This window comes from Poecilia formosa, unplaced genomic scaffold (assembly GCF_000485575.1).
Source record: "Poecilia formosa unplaced genomic scaffold, Poecilia_formosa-5.1.2 Scaffold5, whole genome shotgun sequence".
Lineage (NCBI taxonomy): Eukaryota > Metazoa > Chordata > Actinopteri > Cyprinodontiformes > Poeciliidae > Poecilia > Poecilia formosa.
Window position 1 is genome coordinate 2,306,034 of NW_006799944.1, and position 20,170 is coordinate 2,326,203.

Sequence of the window (20,170 nt, forward strand, 5' to 3'; positions counted from 1 at the left end):
TATTAGTCATGCACTTTACAAATTTGGCCTTAATGGAAGAGTAGTAAGATTCATAACCTGTTGAAACAGAGTGCTATGAAGTTTCCTTTATCGTTTGCTACAAGCCACATAGTGGAAACAGGGAAATATGCAGGAAAATGTGCTTCACTCAGATGGTTCCAAATATTGACTTTCTGATATTCAAAATCTTACGGAATGGAAGACCGTAATAAAATGACCTTTGCCTTAGTGGAACATGATTGTGGCAGCTTTATGACATGGGGAGAAGTCTCTTCAGTGGGAGCAGGAACTCTTGTCAGAGCTGAATGAAACATGGATCAAACTAAATACAGGAAGATATTGGGATAATTTCTGCTATATTGGAGAACAGGTTCGCCTGCTGCCAGGAAGACAACAACAGTAAGCACAGCCAGAACGACAATGCAGTGGTCTAGCAATAAAAGCATACTGTATGTATAATTTTCCTTCCACTTTTTAACTGGACAATAATTTTGCCAGTCCCATAAAATCCAAATTAGACATGCTGAGATTTGTGGCTGAGTTGTGAATACTTTTGCTCAGTAAGCTATAAATTATTCTGAAAAGTACCTCCTGCGGACAGTGATATTAGCACCGTAAGCTCCCTCCAGTGGCTCCTGAACACGATAAACAGTCTGTTCAAAGTAAACTGTCCCATATGGGTTGTCATTTGCAGGCACTATTATGTTAACAGATGTATCAGCTCCCAAGTTTCCTCCGTTACTGGCACCGATTAGTTCTACTTTAATAACCTAAAACACACAGAGCAGAAAGAAATACATTTTTTATAACAAGACAGGCTATATCATTATGCAATTTTTTTTTACTTTATCCATTACTTTGGTCACCTCAGTAATTTCAGGTACATCGTCAGGTAAAATTTCAACCCTGATTGTCTTCATAGTTTCCCCAGGAGCAAATTTAACTTCTCCAGATGTGGGTCTGATATCCCCCTCTGCAAGTTTACCATTGACAGTTGCCCGCCACTGGACTGCCACCGTTCCAATAGTGCCAGCGTTGCGCACAACAGGCAACGTGACCACAGCAGAGGTGGATTCTGGTTCTTCAACTGTCACTGGGACAGCCTGGAAGACTGGGTAAATAAAAAAAGATGTAACTTGTTAAGCAGTGAGGAGCTTTTATAAATAGTCTAGTAAAGAAGAACTTGGATTGGTGCTGCTACTAACCAAAGGCACCAAAGGGGTCATCAGAAGGCAATATGGTGATGACGGCACGTGTGAGCTCTCCCAGCAGAGCTCCTCCGGTTGTTTGGTTGATCAGCTCAATAATGAAGGTCTCCTCCAGCTCAGGAACCAGATCGTTAATAACGTAGACGGGAACAGATTTACTGGATTCTCCCTCCAAAAGGACCACATCAGTTGAGGCTACGCTGTAGTCTTCGCCTGCAAGAGCACACACCAGCACACCATAATGCACAGGCTTACCTGCACCTGCACCAGTCAGTTGGATTTTTTTCATCATCATCATGCTTCATTTGTTCAAAACTTACTGACTCTGGCAGTCACAGGAATAGCTCTGAATTTGACTGAAACGTCAGCAAAAATCCCACCAACTCGCGTGACATTTATTATGGGCCCAACATAATGTTCTGCAACACTGACAGCAGAAGCAGACAACTGGAGGACTCCAAAAGCGTCGTCGCTGGCCTCTACTATCACCTGGGCAACAATGTCAGTCAAAGGGCCCAGAGAGGGGGACGTCAAGACTGAATGGTACAGAAAGCATATTTTCTGCATTAAACATGATAAAGTCACTAAAAATACTTTATCTTCTTGAAATATATTAGATATACAAACTGTAATGACAATCTTACCAGTATTGGTTTAACTATTGGTTTAATAACACCTTTGATCCTTCTAGGAGGACCGTCTGCAAGATTTCAGTTTGTTTATGGAAATATTGGACCAGGAGAGAATTTGTGAGGTCAGACGCTGGTGTTGGACTAGATGTGGTTAATGTGGTCTACCACATCTTTGTGAGTTGTTTCTCCCAGTTAGTTAAACTAAATACCACTTAAAGTTGACATGAAATATTCAGTAGTAAGGAAATGAAACAACGGGGCTTCTTGCATAGGTGGCTCCCTATTATGGTACCATACTGGAATTTATTGAGCTCCTGGGAGAAGCCCCTTCTTTCACAAATGTTTTTGTGAAAGAAAATCATTTCCAAATGCCCTAAGGGATGTATTTTATTAAACTATGGCCATGAAAGTGACTTAACCATTTGAATTCAGTGACTTGGAGGACTGCCCTAATGCTTTAGACATTATTGCATTCATGTTTAAAAAAAAAATAAAATAAAACCATCAGAAAATTCTATACACAGTAACTTACTGGGTCTGTTTTGATCTCCTTTGATGAGATCAAGACTGATCAGTTTGACAAACACACTCTCATCTCGTTCTGGATCGTTATCGTCAAGTACTCTGAGTGTGACGTTTGCCTCAGTCTGATTGGCCAAAAACACAACTGAATCAAGAAGGGAAACAAAGTCCTGCCCTTCAGTGGCTCGGCCCACACCAGGAGTCCTATAAGGCTCTGGGTCAGACTCCTTTAGTGTCCCATATGTGACTCGCACCTGATGGCAAAAAGTGGAAAAGATTTTGAAGGATGACACAACAGCCACATATGGAAATGTGTCTATATATTTGGCTTGTGGTAACTGGACACACCTGACCCATGGTTCCTTTCAGTCGTTGGATAGTGAGTGAGACACTTACATCCGCTTCAGGAAGACGAACAGACCTCGATACATTAGCGAATACAAAAAGACCATAAGGATTATCACTGGCGAACACAGTCAAAGTGGCAGATGTTTGGACGCCCAGACGACCTTTTGAAACGTTAACCAGAGACACAGTGTAGCTCTTGTCCAACTCGGGGATTTCATCCTGGGCTACACCGATGATTATATTCTCTGATGTCTGCCCTATACCAAAGGAGATGTTGCCAAACCTTGTAAGGAGCTCTCCTTCAGAACTAGGATCAACTTCCCAGTACACAGTCACATTAGAGAGGTCTCCAAAAGACCGATCCACCTGTACGAGGACAGAAAACCAAAGAAAATGCTCAGGATGTTCAACAATCTGTTAACATTCTGTAAATAGTAAATTGTGTACTTGACTAACCATCAGGATGATGGAGCTGAGCCCATCCTCTGGTTCTGTCCCATTAACAAATAGAGATTGAGGACTGAAGTCAAACACTCCATGAGCGTCATCAGAAGCGGCGATGGTGACAGTAATACGAGATGCAATTCCCAAGTTGGCTGTGTAGAGAATTGCAGATGACTTTGACGTGCCACACTATAAAACACTACTAGAGAAGAGTGAAGAAAGCACTTCCAAAGAAGTCACTTGATTAGCATAAACTTATTGTGAACAGCAAATTTAGTAATAGTATGACTGAGAACATGACATAAAAATGCAAGTTTTAGAAGTGTGTGGATATTATTTTTAGAGATGTACAGAGAAATTTCCTGGTGAACAGAAGACCTTCAGCCTGAAAATTAAAAATAGAAAATATATTTGTTTTATGACCAGCAAAAGTATCGCACTTAAGTTCTGCCTGGTCATGCTGACAATGACAATCTTCAGGTAGATTGTGTAAAGTAAGGAATAAAACAGATCAGCTGGGCGACATAAGAGCAAAACTTATAAGATCCTATAATAAGGAAAGACTGCCCACTGTTCATACAGCCTGCTACCACAGGAAGCTACTTTAGTCATTTTATACTCAACATATTGTCAAGCTGACAAAGAGTTGCCAATTTATAGACACTCATGAATACTTTTTAAGGTATACCTTGCTAGTTCTTGGTTATAGCTGTTTTGACTTCAGAACAGTGAAAATCCTTCCAATTTGAAAGATGCTTTATAAAATTTAGATTTGGTTACTAGACAAATCTACATTTGTCTAGTAAAGCTTTTAACAAAAAAAACCTGGCCACAATACTCTGATTAATTGCATCTCCAATTATTTTAAGAATTACTTAGTAAACCCCAAAGTTTCAGAAAGACAGTGGGGGTGCTGACAGTTCATACAAACGGGTGTTCTGTTTGCCTCTTTGGAACGCTATTTGCTTTTCCCATGTCAATCTTCTTAATTACTTCTCACCAGGGTCACAGCGTAATGTAAATATCAAGCACACTCAAAAAGGCAAACACTCCTAAAGGAATGTAATGATAAAGGAGCGGACAAAAGAGACATAATGGGGAGTAGAGGAGGGGTAGACTTACCAGGGTGCTGATAGGGTGGAGGGAGGAAGTCAAAATCACTTTCCCCACTACCACTCGCTTCACCATGCAGAAAATGATCAACTAATGGATCACACACATGGATCACAAAGCGAGGGTTGGTGTTGGGGATGGAGGGGTTCAAGCCAGATTTGAATCACACCAGGAAGGAGATTGAGGGGCAAGAAGGAAGGAGTTGTAGGCAGGCAGTCACACATGTGGGTATGGTGAAGTAAACAGGAGCACAGCACACAGGTCACACAGAAAGGGACAGGATGCATCAGCAATTCAGGAGATTTTTAAAAAGCACAATACTTTCAGAAAAATCAACTCGTGATTTAAATTTGAACTTCTCACCTCCTCCGTCTGCATTGTAGAGCTCCACCCGAAAATCCTTTTCAAGCTCTGGGACGGGATTATCTACAATGGTCACATTGATGAACTTCAACCTGTCACCTGGAAGAAATTCTAGAATTCCCGCCGAGTCCTGATGAGGAAAAAAAATAAAGATAAAAAATTGTAACATTTACATTTAGGTACAACGTCAGTGTAGGCGAATTAGCAAAAAAAAACAAACAAACAAAAAAAGAAATGGATGTAAAATAACCTCATAATCTTCAGGGCTGGACGCTGTGAAGGGGGTTGTTCTATACCCCACAATGATTTTTCCTATTAGGCCTTGGGCTCTGGCGACTGGCAGCTGGATCTGACCATCCTCTTCACGAACAGTGATGTGTGCAGGTTGCAAAGCTGGTAAAATCAGACCTTCCTGAGGCAGGCTGGGCTGGAACTGCAACAGGCCTGAAAGAAAGAAGGGCACGCGAGAAGAAAGGAAAATGTACGATGAAACAGGTAAACGTAGGGGTCATATGTTACTTAGTAATAAGCAAGGGTCTGTAACTGTAACCCATGTTGAGAGTAAATACCATAAGGGTGGTCACTTGCTCTGACAGTGACAGTATTAACGGAGTTATTGGGATCGATGCTGGCTCCGCTGGTGGGGGTGGAGCCTGGCTTCCCATCAGCAGACTCTGCTGACACTAGAGCAATCTGAAAAGACTCTGAGAGCTCTGGGAGGTTATCGTCATACACCACAAGGTTCAGTACCTGAGGGAAGGGTTGGCAAACATTATCTCCAAGATCAAAAAAAAAAGAAAAAGTCAAGACTGTAGCCGTTATTATAGCTAGTTTTAGAGTTGTGTGTTTTTAAACAAACAGAAGTAATAGTGTTTATGTGGCAGCATTAAATACAAGAACTTCCCTACACCTGTTTGCTAAGTTTCAAATTTCCTACCAGGCGCCCTCTAGGAGGAGCTGTTTATCAAGAAACAAGACAGCCAGAGTATAGGACTTCTGTTAAAAGTGCACATCAGGAATTTTTATGAAATTTGTAAATATAGCGCAGAGCATTTCCTTCATGCTTTCTGTGTACAATGTACAAACATTTTTTTTCCTGAATAAACTCCACTATAAGGCTCTTTCCCTCCCAACCCGCAGAAAGACTCAGACACTGACACACCTCCGAGCGCTGTCCAGGTGCGAAAACCACAGCTCCGGTTGCATTAGCAAAGTCCTCATGTGCTGGGCTGTCACTTTCCAAGCTGTCCAGCTGGGTAACAGTGTAGTTCACAAAGACAAAACCCAGAGAGCCACGCACACGCTCAATCACACAGGAGATGGTGGAGCCCTCCTCAGTGGTCTGTTGGAACATTTATCAAACATTATTAATGTATGGATGCAGTTGTAGACTGTCATTTACTTACAGCAGTTTGTTAGAATTAAAAGAGTAAGCTTAATACTTAAGGCTAATAACACCATCTAATAACTCTACTGTGGAAGCACCTGATAGTGCAGGTAACTCTTTGTCTCTAGATGGTCTAAAACAAAGGAGATGCTCTGGTTCTGATGGAATGCCATCCCCAGGCCTGCCATCTGTTGTATTGATTGAAACAAGGAGCAGGATCTCCCGTTTCGAGTGAAGGAACTTCACAGATCCACTTCTAAAGGAATGCCCCCTCTGACAGACCGGTGCTGCCTCACCAGCTGTCGCTCCACCTCAGACGGCACAACACAAGAGCGCACGCGTCCAATAAAATTAAAAGGAACAGCACGCGCTCAGTCAGACTGATAAAATATGCAGCAGCACAGAGACTGACAACCCAATGGGTTAATATTACATGTATTGGTATCATGCATACTATGTATTTACTGAGCGGAGACTAAGAGTTGGCAATTCTGCAACACAGGTCCTATGGAGACGAGTCTTAAAAATGACATTTTGCTTTCCCTACTTTGGTAATCAGTAGTTTGACCAACCATGACACATGGTGATGAATGTTAGTAATTCATAGTGTTCATCTTTACAAGATATTTTACAAAGGCACCTATAGTCAAAAAAAAAAAAACTAATGGTGACCATAAAAATATGTATTTTTCTAATAACGGAAATGCTTAGAGATACATCCATTTGTACCACGTGAAATCAGGTTTAGTGGGAAACTCATTATGGGGAGGAAAAGCGGCAAACTGAGAATTCAATTGATGAACCCGGTCGGCTTTTCTAAAAGAAAAAAAATTCTAGTCACCGACTTTGGAGGAAGACAAAAACCGATCATTTCCTTCATACAGCATCATCCCTATAGTCTAGCACGATGATTGCATGATATAGAGACATGTCCAAGTCTGTGTAAGATAAAGAAAGCCAATGCAGAAAAATACGACCCTGGTGTTTCGGCAAAGGTTCACATTGCTATACCAACTAAAGGCATTTACAAGAAGAAGCTATTCAGGTCAAATGAAATCAAAATCAAAAGTTTTGTTTACATAAAAAAACCACTAGAAGTGACAACCAAGACTGCACCTCAGCCTGAGCAAACCATCTGTATGGTTGCATCTAGTGATGGCAGAATCATGCTGTGGGGATCCCTTTCCTTAGCACTCAAGATAAAGTAATGTAATGTAAGCTTAACTGAGAATAAATGGGAAGGTAGCTGGAGCTACACAGTGCAACACTGAAAGAAAATATGTTAAATGCTGCAGCAAATACAAGACCGGGCCAGATATTCACTCTCCATCAGAACAATCCTAAACATAAAAGTTTAATTTTTCTGAAGAAGAATCTTCAAAAAAAGTTAACTTTTACCTGTTCAAAGCTGACAGAAACAAAGCCCATGGGAAAATGAAAGACACATTTGAAGGTCATCAACTAAAGGGGGATGAAGTAAATGCATACCATACTTTTAACTTTTTTAAGCGTGTTAATTACCCTCCACTTCATAACTATACACCCCTTTGTGCTGATCTACGGGACAAATCTATTATGGGTGAGCTGAGAGCCAAAACACAATCACATTTTGAAAATGTGCAGAGATTGCTTAAAAACTCATCATCTGCACTCACAACAGGTATGCAGGCCCCAGTGAATCCAAAAAGCCCATTGGCGTTGTCACTCTTCATAATTCTCAAAACAGCAGTGGGTCTGGGAAAGGGGAGGCGCGCGCCTCCATGCACAGCCACCAGCTGCAGATAGAACACCTCCTCTCCCTCCTCCTCCTCGTCGTCCCTGGTTTCCACGACGAATGACTTCTGTCTCTCATCCCGGCGGTACCGCAGGTAACCCGAGATGTTTCGCAGGTCTGCTTTGGCAGGCTGAGTGTGGAGCTCGTGGATCTGGCTGCGGTTAAGCCTCGTGTGGTACAGGCACACATCCTGGAGAAGTCCGGTGTAGCGCTGTTCGCCCTCAAGATCTGACCCAATGAACACTGAAGAAGGTCCTGGGGTAGAAAAACCCAAGAACAAATTACTGGATGCTATTTGTGTAACACCCTTATATTTAAAATATTTAATAACTTAGCAGCACGTAGTTCATAGTGTTATAACAAAGCTATACAAGTAAGAAAAGTTTTGCTACTTAATGAAAACAGCAATAATTGTCTAAATTTATATTAGTTTCTGTACTAATTTGACTGCTTTTATCGTACTGGATTAAGGCAACAAACAGAATCTTGATTAAAGCCACCAGACGCCCGGCTCAAGCTCTTTCTCATTATTCATTTATACACTTGCACCTCTCACACCTCTCCTGTACTTATACATGAGGCACAAACCTGTCTGTCTGTGGCAGAAATAAACTTAAATTCCACACTGCGTAGCACATCTTTGAGTAAATTTCACTGGGGCAAACAGGAAACTCGCTTGACAGTTTTTTTTTTCTTTATGTCTATTTTGCAACTGTATGAAGCAAAAGAGGCATGAGGTATTTCCCCTCTTAGAGCCATTTGTGAAGCACATCCTATTGTCTGCATTAATTAAAGGGAATATAAAGAAAAGGAGATCCCGGCTGATTCCTTTGAACTGTAACAAAATCCAACAATGCACAGGCTGTGCAGCCACTCAAGCATTGTAGAGTCCCAGTAGCTCAGAACAATGAGGGAACAACTGAAGGGTGCATGTGGTCGAATGAGGGTCCACATACATTAACAGTATATGTACAAATTGTAGACTTCCAGTATTAACTGGGAAACAAGAGAAAGAAGGTAAAAATAACTAATGGAGATAGCTCTAGCTCTGAAACATTCTGACAATGCACAATTATTGTTTCAGGTGAAAACTTAAAACATTTTTTTTTAACAATCACATTTAAGCCAAACATATTATAGGCAACATAGTGCAATGCTCTAAAAACAGTTGTGCAAATAGGAGGCTGGTTTGTGCAGGGTTTTGTGCATTGTGAGTTTTTCTTGCATCCACAGAGGTTTAAAGCTACTTTAGGAAGTCACTATAATTGCCATATGTTGCAGACTATTACTGACTTATACTTTACCGTACTGTTATCTTGGTGCATGTATTTCATAGTTATGATTTATAATAGCAGACACACAACCAAATCATAATGTGACATAACGTAAGTGGCAACAACTGCATTTCAGAGAATATTGAGTCAATTTCAAAGAAAGCGGTAGAGAACAGGTTTCAGAAACAAACCTACCATCATTGATGCCTTCTCCTTTGATGCTCCTCAGGCCACCAGGTATAGACGTCCCATCCAAGAAAAACTCAATAATCCCGTCATCAACTGTTATCATGACATGTAGCCACTTATTTTCCTCCAAAAACTTCTCTGCTGAGGCCCTTGCCACTTGGGTATTATTTGAACCTATTACTTTATAGTACAGCATCACAGTGACATGTGACTCATTGGTGTGGACCTTCACTCCATAGTGCAAACTTCCATTTGTTTTTCCTTTGGATATTACAAAACCATCAGTGTTTAGTCTGGGCACAAGCCAAGCTGAGAAGGTGAAGTTACCCACAGCTGCAGGAGCATCTTCAGGCGAGATGGTCCCGTAAGCTCCTGGAAGACCAGAGAAGAACCAAGTGTCTGTAGCTGAGTGGTGTCTCCTAGCATGAGGCCTGAGCTCAACCTCATCTGGGAAAGAGGCTTGCAGCAGGAGATCGTCCATAAGAGGAAGGCCCTGCGGGAAGCTCGCAGACATGATCTCCCAGGAAACCCGCACATCGCTGAAAGTGCCCTGCTGTCGGAGAATGGTGAAGGAAGTTACATAGGACATATCGTTTTCATCGAGTACGTCCTCAGCAACTTCTTGGTCCAGGTTGTTGGCAGCAATAGCAAAAACACCAAATGGGTCGTCATTGAAAGGAATGAGGACTGAGGCATTCAGAGAGGTCTCTGCAAGTTTTCCCCCGTCTCCCGGGTAACCGCCTAAAAAAAAAAAAAGGTTACAAACATTTTTAAAGAATGGATGCAATAATAAAATAATACATGTATTAGTGTCACTGTTCAAGGCTTAGCTCATATTAACCTGAAATATTGACCAATTTGAGAACAAAAAACTCATTAAACTCTGGGAGTTTATCAGCAATAGCCTCGAGGACAATTGGTTTGGTTTCTTCCCCAGTAACGAAGGTGATGGAACCCAGCGTGTTTACAAACTCCTGGTTTTCTTCAAGAGGTGTGGCTGAGTCATTGGCAAACAGCTGCCAGAACACTGTTACGTTACCAAAGTGTCCCCTTGCTCGTAGCACACTGGACAAAAAGACAAACAAATAAATTACATTTCTAAAAATCTAAATTGATATTTATACTGGTGTTTCAAAAGAATAACCAAAAACACATGAATATATAAGTTAAATAAACTTAAGTATGATCTCAGAATGCATTTCTTACTAAAAATGGTTGCTCTTGCCCTCTTCCACAGGTTTTTCTTCAGGTTCCAAGGAGAAAACTCCATTGGCATCATCATTGGCTTCAATCACCACTTTAGCTGTGTCTGCGCCATGAACTACAGCATCGCCTGTGCGCACAAGGATATCGTTGGGTTAGATCAAAACCTAAAGCAATGTAGCGCAAAAGTAGAAATGTAGACCCACTGATAATAAACCACAGTCACATCCAAGGAAAATAAGATTTAAAAAGGGGTCTGAAAATAAATGGTTACATAAGTAGGCTGCTTTTAAACCTTTCTAGAAAAAAAATAAAAATAAACAAGACATACAAAGGGAACTTGCAAGCTATATTTAGCTAAAATTATTTTTTCCAATAGCTGCTCTGTGGAAAGCCCACACAGTAAGCTGCCAGACTATGAGCACATCAGACCAACCATGTAACCATGTAAGTCCACTAGCAATTAAACAGGCAAAATAAAGAGCAAAAAGCCTCAACATGCAGCTGGTTGGGGTTAAACACCAGACCTGCTACAAACCATAGACAAACTAATACTAATTACACTGAAACATTTAGCAAGACTTTCAATGATATGACATTTCTTTCAAACAACATACAGTAAATAGCATCTATATGAATTTCAAAGTGAGGTAATATTAGTTATGTAATCTAAATAAGCATGGTTAGCAATTGGGAAAACAACGACATTTTATATTTTCAAAATTCCATCTGGCTGAACTTGAGTAATTTTACAAAGAGTACCCCAAAATCCCTGCAACTGCAATTGCAGCAAAAGGTGGTTATACAAAGTATTGACCCAAAAAAGCTGAATGCAAACATTCCCTCCACTTCACAAGCACTGTCTTGTGTTGGTCTGTCACATAAATTCACAATAAAATACACTGAATTTTTCAATAACAAAATGTGAACATACTCAACATTTGAATATATTTATTTTCATTCCTGTTCAGTGATGAAAACATGTTAATACATCTGTGTCTCCTTCTTTCCTCTAATCACTTCAAACATACTGTTGTACTCACCTGTGGCGTTATATAAAACAATGTAAAAAGGTTCATCCGTCTCCGGTATGTCATCGTCTTCAATGGCCACAGAGATGCTCTTTGTCCATTCTCCCACATCAAACACTAATAATGTGCTATTTGTCAGAAGAGCGAAGTCATCTGCTGATGCTCCACCAAAATCCACTCGATACATCACCGTCGCCATGAAGTCGGCTTGGCCTGCCCTCAGGACGGTGAAATTAACAACGCCTCCTTCACGAACACGAGCAGTGAATGGTTCTGAAGTGAGCGAGTCAGGTTAAAGGAGAGGAAAGACACCAAAGAGGAGAGATTGATGTATCATTAGAAACACGACAAACTAATAATCCAAAGGATTTTCTATGTGTCGTTTGACTGTTACCAGAAAAATATATGGGGTCATCGTTCTTATTAATCCACAAGCTGGCACTGAGTGTGTTTCCTAGTCTCGCTCCACCTGTTGCATTTGACAGCGTGACGGTGAAGTTCTCCTTGTCTTCGGGAATCTTATGTCATACAAAAGAACAACAGCAATGCACGTTTAAGTTCCAAAAAGAAACTCAATTGGCACGATTGCAAGCTTTTATGACCCAAGTCTAACAATGTACCTCATCAGGCACAGAGGAGAGGGTAAGGTTTTTCAAGTACTCTCCTTCTTTGAAGGTAAGCTGTCCATGGACAGGCATAACATCTGCCGGCAGAGCTGGCTCTAAGCCCCACCAAACTGACACTTCTCCAAAGTGACCTCGATTCCTCACCACAGGGTACACAGCTGAAAGAGAGATCATTAGTGTCACTGTTCAAGGCTTATATTATCATATTTGTGCATTTTCTCTTTAATGTTTGACACAACGTTGGTTTGGACGAAAGCACATTTCCACTAAATGCCATACAAAAGTCTTTGTTAATGCAGATTCAATATAGTTATTAGGTCCGTGTGTCAAGGAGATTCGCTTATAAAGTAAAAGTATCTCATTAGTTCACTTACCCTGGTGTATTGCCTCTCCTTTGCTCTCATTGATGGTGACTGTGAGATCTGATCGGATAAACTCAATGACCCCAAAAGGGTCATCGTTCTTACGGACAGTGATGTTGACCTCCCTGTGGTTGCCTAGACGACTTGGCGGAGTGCTGTGGCTACTAAGTACCACAGAAAACATCTCATCCAGCTGTATGAATATATGTGTAAAAACACTCATTTTACAATTCTACTCCCAAATGAAATGAGTTTTCTTGCCTTGTTATTTCCTACAATAAATAAAACGCATAATTGACACCAAATGTGCCACTCTTTTATGTTCTCACCTCAGGTATCCCGTCAGGTGTTGCGACCAGTGCCACCACCACCTCTCTCTCCCCGGGTTTAAACTCAAGGATTCCTGTAGCTCCATAGAATTCAGCGCTGCCTGACGGCATCACTGTGTATCGTATCAACTGCTTCAGGAGTTGTCCTTGAGATCTGACCACACGCAGCTCCACAGCCTCACCCTCCTTGGTTTAAATTGGACAAATGTCACCAGACACACCAGAAAAAAATGAATATTTAGCATCAAAGCTTAATACCAAGAGGAACTCTAGAACCCTGATGAATGCATAAACATCTTGGCAGATGTTGGCAGATAATGTTTAAATTATACAATAGTTTATGTTTTCTAGAAACATTTAGGCAGGTTTTAGGTGTACACGCATGCATTTGTTTTTTGACTGTATTTTATCGACACAGGCTCTAACTTAAGAACTCAAATATAAACATACACCTCCACTACATTAGAATGATCAGTACATCCCTTAGAAAATTGTAGAGAAACTATACATTTACAAGTTCTTGTCATAATGAAGGTTAGATCTCTGGCTAATATTTTTCTCAGAAAGGCGAAAGCTCATTTAAACTGTCTGGTTTGTAAGCAAAATCCATATTTTTTAATATGGCTGAGGTCAGGTTCATGCCAGTTTAATGTTGGCATACTTTTTACATTCCAAAACTGATGTGTCTTTTTACCCAAGTATATGTGGGTGTGTATGTATTTATTTGAGCCTGGGTTGATGAGAAAATAAAATCACAACTTCATGTGTCCACTGTACAGCTATTTCTCCCAGAAAAAAAAAGTTAGTATTAAAAGATGAAGATGAATCTGACTTTCATTTTTTATAAAGATTAAACTTCTGACCAACAGTGCAGATTGCTGTTTTCTATGCCGCCGTGTTACATTTAGACTTACGTTGATAAACCATGGGCCTCTGGAGAACTGGGAGAACTCAAACACGCCCCCAGGATCATCGTTTTCCAAGATGACGATCTCTCTACTAGTGAAGCCTGCTTTCAGGATCTGATTCTCCATGTTACTCCTTAGAAAGTGATCAGAAATAAAGAGAAGCAGATAAGTATCAAAACACCACAGATTACAGACACACAGCAGAAGATGAACTAAGTACAGATTTTATCTTTGTGTTCTTCTTTCAGTTGAGAGCTAAAGTCACATCAAACTCATAGCAAAGCTGTTGAAATCTCTGACACGGCACTTTTTTCGACTTTCCTAAGTTCATGGGTTTTATTTTTACTTATTTATCTAATTTGGGCGTTTTAAAAACTAACAATACCTAAAAAGGTTCAGTATAAACTTCTTAATGCATTCCTTGTTTTTTCTGGTGCGCATTTATTATTAACTCCATACGTTGAGGCTCTACTGATTAAACCACTTTAACAACAATGTCAGTCAAGTATGTGTGTGAATCTGTATAACTCCACAGGGGTGTGTGTTTATGTGTGTATGCTGAGAAAATTGGAGCCAAGCAAGCATAATGGACGTTGCAAAGAAATGGTGTACAAAGAAGGATTTAAGCACTTCAAAGAGCCTCGGCCAATGAGCTGGATGCATTAAAACACCATCTTTAAAAGTCTACATAATCAAGGCTGGTTAAATTAGCACAAAACACATACTCTCACGACAAAAAACTCTCTGTTTGATTACGTTTTTCACACCGCGGTAGTATTCCCTAATCTATTCCTACAGCCACCCCCTCCATCCCCTCCACGAGCACACACATTCTCTTCCCAGACCAATATCCCAGAAATCCAGAAGTAGGCACTTGTCTCAAAAGAGAAAGACTTGATTCAAGTAACACAAAGACCCAGGTTCACTCCACTCTCCACTTACCCAAAGTACACTATAAAGTGTGCAGCCTCCACCCTGCAGGGGAGGAGTGGGAGGGAGAGAAAGCCACGGTTCTCATCAGAACACAGATCAGCAGATGCAGCAACCCCCAATGTCCGCCACAGCAATACAGCAATACTGGCCTTTTAAAACTGCACTTCTATTTCCAAATTTTATTTAAATTTTTTTTTTTTTTTTTTTCAAAATGGCAAATTTCCCATTTTGGTAGATCTGAAAATCCAGATCTCTTTCTGATTTTTCATCAACACAAATCTCTCTTATTAAGGCTGTGAGACAGCAGGAGAGAAGGAGACTTTTAGCAGATAATAGGAAGGCCAAACAACAGACCAGAAAACGTTCTTTATCTGTCTCTGGACATGCAGGACTTGAATATGTTGGCAGCCTTTTTAAAAGTTCAGGATTAAGCAAAGGATCTAAATTGTTTGAAATTTCAAGTCGACATTGCAGCTTTTCCGCACCTGTCCAGGGTGAGCAGCAAGGTTTCATTGACCTCAGGAATATTGTCAGCCATGATAGTCAGATTGATAAAGGCATCGCTCTGCCTGGAGAGGAAGACAACGGAGCCATTAAATGGTGTCAGATCGTCAGCAGTTACATCCTTTCGGTTGGCTCCTGTTGGCTGAAGACTCCAGAACACCACAGCCTGACCATCTGTCCCGTCACGCCGCAGAGGAAGGCTAACCTGCACAAAGCATCATCAAAATAAATATAAGCAAATGCATAATACAACAAATCCAAAACTAACTGTTTGCATGTCCTTTTGTTAAAAATAAGCAACATAAAAAAAAACTCTCATATCTTACCATACTGGAATTGCTGTCCTCTGGTTCATAGAGCACTACTGTAGTGTTACTTGTAAAGCCAATTTCCCCGTTGGCAATGTCAGAGGTGACAGTCAACGTCAGATTAAGAGGCCCCCCAAACCTTGGGCTGTTCGAAGGGATTGATGGGGTGATATCAACCAGCTCCAGTTTATTCAACTGGAAACAGGGGGAATGTATCAGTTTACAGCAGCTGAAAAGCTAATAAAACACTGGCAAGATGTTACTGTGATGCCTTATTAATCAAAAGTAACTTTTCCTACAATAAAAGAAAAAGATATGCTTTTTCTAAGCATATCTTACACACTTTAACACTGTAAAGTTCTAAAGCTTCATATGTGTCACTAATTAGGGTTCTATAGAACATCAAGAAAGCTTTTCTAGCACCTGTTGATCGCTTTAAGGGTTAGCTGTTTGTTTGGACAGTTGCACAAGTCCCATAGAGCCATGCCAAACCCAAGTGCCAATGTAAAACTATTCACACATGCAGATGAGGCACTTAAACTTTGGATGACTGCAGTTTAGTCAAAAGTACTACCTCAAATGGACGGAACAGATTTTCTTAAAACCACCAAGCAAAGTGATGCTGCTGAATAACAATTTTATACGCAATTTCTAATTACCTGAATAAGAAAATGTGCTCCATTTTGCAGAAAGGCATCATTTCGGATAGGCAGTATGAGGTGGACTGTCCGCTGACGTGAAAACGTCACCTTAACAGACCTGCTGACATTCAGAACCTGGTCTCGGGCCAGGTTAGGATCTACTGGGCCTGCAGGAATGTAGAGCGCAGTGAGGGTCATGGAGACGTTACCCAGTGTGCCACCGTCTCTGACAAAGTTTAGAGAGAGGAATCGTCCCTGGGGTTGGCTCTGGATGCTCTGTTCTTCGGTTGGGTTAAACCGAAAAAGTCCATAGACATCGTCGCTGTCTTGAATGTAAAACACCATCTTGGGCGAAAATTAAGAAAGAAAAAATACAATTAATCAATCAAATATATCTGATAAATTAATAAATTAACAAACACACTGTTTAATCATCAGCCCCTGAATAAATTCACCTGTCAATACCGGGTGTATACTGTCTGTGAATTTATGTTTTCAGCCTCCCTGCAACATTCTGGTTTTCAACCTTTACAGTGGTGCTCAGTTCCTCTCCGTTTCATGTAACCCTGCACACTTTGCCTTACAGCTGTCATTATGTGGTAAAACTGCATAGAGAGCAGCAGAAAAACTCATACAGAAATCCCATATGAGTCAAAACATAAAGCTACAGTTAGGAAGCAGGAGAAAAAATATATATTTTTGCAAGTTTGTCCAGACATGTGTAACTAGAACTGCCTTGAAACATGTTTAAGGCCAAAATATCAATTCAGTCTCATTAAAATAACTAGTAACATACTCTCTGAGTCAGCAACATATCAACTTCTGTCTGGAAAAACAGAATTTGTTTTCTGAGTGAGCTTAGAAGTATGAAACCTTCAATAAATACAGTATTATTTACAGGACTTTAAAGTTACCACTGTAGACTTTTAGGCTTAAGATTATTTGTATCCCTGGATTCCTGTCTGATTTAGAAAATTATTTTCATTTAACCAACAAAATGATTTCTTATTGGAAATGACACTCAAAATATATAAAAAGGAAATGGTCGAGAGGTATCTTTTTTTTTTTTTTTAAATGGCAGTTTGTACATACAGTTAAATGAAAATAGGCAGAAAGGTATGAAATTATTTTCATCCTTTTCAATAATCAATGTAAATTTTCTTGTTATAACAGCATTGAAAAACTTCTTATAATTGGTGACCAGATGTTTGCATGTCTCCATTAATATTTTTGACTATTCACCTTTCATAATGACCTCAAGTCAAGATTCAGAAACATGATAATAATTTTATTAAAGAAAATAACTTGAATACCTATTCTTAAATGAATGGTAACACAGACAATCTGGCCTTGGAGATTCCTGGAGGCCTTAATTGTTTTTGTGTTACTAAAATTGTATCATATTTATAAGAAGACAACAAATGATAGAGGGAGACTGGGACAGGAAAGACATTACATGAGTGACTGTAGTAAACCAGAGCCACAGGCTAACTTTGGAAAGGTATTCTCTTTAATTAACTCAGCTCACGACCGTTAGAGTAGTTTCCATGAGTGTTAAACCATGGCACATATATTATCCTGGAACACTCGTCCAATCTGCAGCTCACTACAGCGAGTATCTGTTTATCTTTATGACTTCTAGATCACCATCAATTATCATCAAGGCTGTGTGTTTATTCTTAAACACTTTGGGTGAACAGGCCTCTCATTCTTTTAGCTCGAAAATGAATTTCTGATGTGATTTTGTATGTGACGTGTTGAAAATAAACTCGACTTTGATCTGCCCACTGCTTTCACGCGTAGCCAAGAAGCTTGGACAAAGATGGAAGCAATAAAAGCCTGTCACTACTTCACCCATGCTTAAAAAAGAAAACACAGCGTTTCGCCACACATGCAGAGGATGCCTGCTGTTTCCGCTTTGTTTTGATTTAGCCACATTAAGGGAACACCCACAGAGCACAGTAACCCACTAAGGGGGTCGACTCCTGCTCCATGTGCCAAGTTTGCATCTGTATCTCACAGTAGGTCACACACACACATGCATAGCACATGGAGGTCTCTCCCAACAAGTGCAGTGTTTCTTGTTTTTTTGTTTTGTTTTTTTTTTCTCTCTCACAGGCATAAAGCAAAAACGGTGCTCACCTCCATAGGTTCGTCAATTTCGGCATTTCCAGTAACAGAGTTGGGCAGCAGCTTCAGAACAAAGGCCTCCGCCTCTTCGGGTTGGTCATCAGCCACTATGTTTATTGAAATCACAGCCGTCACCTGACCGGCAACAAATTTCACAGTCCCAAACTGGGGCGTCAAGTCATCCAACACTAGCGAGGGATCGCTGGAGTTCCTGGTGATTGTCCAGTTTGCAGACACGTTACCGTAGCTTCCTCCATTTCGGACTATGATAATTCCATCAAATCTGGAAAAGAGATCATCGTAGATGTAGTTAAATTACATTACCTGCAAGTATCACTTGCAAATACAACAACTTTAATTACTTTTGTGTCAGGTCTTCATTGATGATGATTGGCTGATGGAGTGCAGCGCTGCTAATTGACAAGACTCCATAGGGCTTGTCATTGGGCTCTATGGTGACCAGCACTGCATTGGGTGGCACTAGCACAGCGTCTCCTCTGATAGTGTCCTCCAGCAGAACAACGTGGAAGGATTCTGCAATTTCTGGTACATTATCATCACTGATGTTGAACAGAAGTCTGGCTCTGAAGGCCAATGGAGGGAATGTGATGGTTCTGACCGGCTGCAGGTCCAGGAAATCCACACCTGGAGTGGCGCTGCCCACTCCCTCACCACTCACCACCATGTAATCCACAGACACCTGGAAGAAACAGAGTAGCGGCTTTAATTTCATTTGACTCAATATTCATCTTCTTCAATAATAAAATAATATTAACCTATATGTTATTTTGTATGTAGAGAGTAACATTTTATCTATGTCCTAAAAATAGCATTAGAAACATCCAAAACAAAACGTTAATGGGATAAGTGAACACAACCTCAGTGTTAACAGAGCCGATAAGTGGCCCATCGTCAGTCAGTCGACCACGGGTCACATTGAGGCCAATGATGGCTGCAGACTCTGATACGGCCATGACAGAGAGGGAGAAGCGTAGGGGGCTGTCATTTTGCCGGATTCTCAGCTGGACACTGCTGGCGTTGGGGCTAAGAAGGGCTCCACCTGCCACACCCGTTAGCCTCACTGTAAACACTTCATCGTTCTCTGGGATCTAATCAACAGAGAATCACAGGGACATTTTACTTAGATATCTTATATTCCTCTTTGCCATATTGCAACCACAAACTTTAACTAGTTTTGTTGGAGGATAGACAAACAGGAAAATCTAAAAAAAAAGATTGCCATGGATTTTTATTTAGTCCTTTTTACTCTGCTGTTGGTAAATAAAATCTAGTGCAACCAATTGTCTTCAGTTAATCATTAGTATAAAGAGTAATTTCTTTGTAATTTAATCTCAGGAAAAATACAGCAAGTGTACTCGTTTTGACATGAGAAAGTCTTGGGTTTAATTCCAAATGCCCTGCCACGTGTTCAATGTGCCTGTGGGTAAGACACTTAAAGCTACGGTATGTAACTTCTACAAAAAATATGTGTTTTACATATTAGTTAAAACCGTCACCATGTCAAAAACAATCAAGGAGGAGTGTCTAAGTGCTGTCAATCAACCTCAGGCATGTGCTGCTAAATGTGATAATCACGGAGAAACAACTTGTCGTTCCAGAAAAAAAAAACATTTATCTGCCATCGTCGGTGGCCAGGCTGAGTAGCCAGAGCATTCATGGTGGCCTCTGTCATTATGAACTAGCTGTAGCGAAGCACAGAACGTGACTGACAGCGTTAAGACCCTCCTCCTGGCTCTGATTGGTTGTTTCTGACAGAGCCGCGTAGTGGTTCAGATGACAGCAAGACTACGGCGAGAAGGCACAGGACCTCGACTTTTTTTCACAGATACCATAGTGTCCGACATTGCCACATAAACATTCCTACTATTTCTAATCAGGACAAAGAGATGCAGACAAACATGAAGGAATTTTGAATTTGAA

At 40.6% G+C, this 20,170-nt stretch overlaps 1 protein-coding gene across 4 annotated transcripts in view; it reads right to left on the minus strand.

Moving 5' to 3' along the window:
• Window positions 1-20,170, minus strand: part of adgrv1 (adhesion G protein-coupled receptor V1) — a 118,547-nt gene that overhangs the window by 76,049 nt on the left and 22,328 nt on the right. For 3 of the 4 annotated variants that reach the window (XM_016677045.1, XM_016677037.1, XM_016677035.1), the window contains exons 7-34: window positions 19,108-19,338; window positions 18,592-18,929; window positions 18,242-18,512; window positions 16,118-16,444; window positions 15,477-15,653; window positions 15,132-15,355; window positions 13,720-13,846; window positions 12,806-12,991; window positions 12,489-12,669; window positions 12,109-12,272; window positions 11,883-12,006; window positions 11,501-11,761; window positions 10,461-10,587; window positions 10,096-10,319; window positions 9,261-9,995; window positions 7,673-8,046; window positions 5,793-5,972; window positions 5,200-5,380; window positions 4,881-5,074; window positions 4,631-4,760; window positions 4,277-4,357; window positions 3,167-3,306; window positions 2,711-3,076; window positions 2,373-2,616; window positions 1,529-1,744; window positions 1,206-1,421; window positions 867-1,111; window positions 589-770 (exon numbers count right to left, since the gene is read on the minus strand). In XM_016677045.1, the coding sequence (XP_016532531.1) occupies window positions 589-770; window positions 867-1,111; window positions 1,206-1,421; window positions 1,529-1,744; window positions 2,373-2,616; window positions 2,711-3,076; window positions 3,167-3,306; window positions 4,277-4,357; window positions 4,631-4,760; window positions 4,881-5,074; window positions 5,200-5,380; window positions 5,793-5,972; window positions 7,673-8,046; window positions 9,261-9,995; window positions 10,096-10,319; window positions 10,461-10,587; window positions 11,501-11,761; window positions 11,883-12,006; window positions 12,109-12,272; window positions 12,489-12,669; window positions 12,806-12,991; window positions 13,720-13,846; window positions 15,132-15,355; window positions 15,477-15,653; window positions 16,118-16,444; window positions 18,242-18,512; window positions 18,592-18,929; window positions 19,108-19,338 (6,446 nt within the window). The remainder of the gene's footprint in view (window positions 1-588; window positions 771-866; window positions 1,112-1,205; window positions 1,422-1,528; window positions 1,745-2,372; window positions 2,617-2,710; window positions 3,077-3,166; window positions 3,307-4,276; window positions 4,358-4,630; window positions 4,761-4,880; window positions 5,075-5,199; window positions 5,381-5,792; window positions 5,973-7,672; window positions 8,047-9,260; window positions 9,996-10,095; window positions 10,320-10,460; window positions 10,588-11,500; window positions 11,762-11,882; window positions 12,007-12,108; window positions 12,273-12,488; window positions 12,670-12,805; window positions 12,992-13,719; window positions 13,847-15,131; window positions 15,356-15,476; window positions 15,654-16,117; window positions 16,445-18,241; window positions 18,513-18,591; window positions 18,930-19,107; window positions 19,339-20,170) is intronic. The other variant, XM_016677041.1, reaches the window with a different exon arrangement.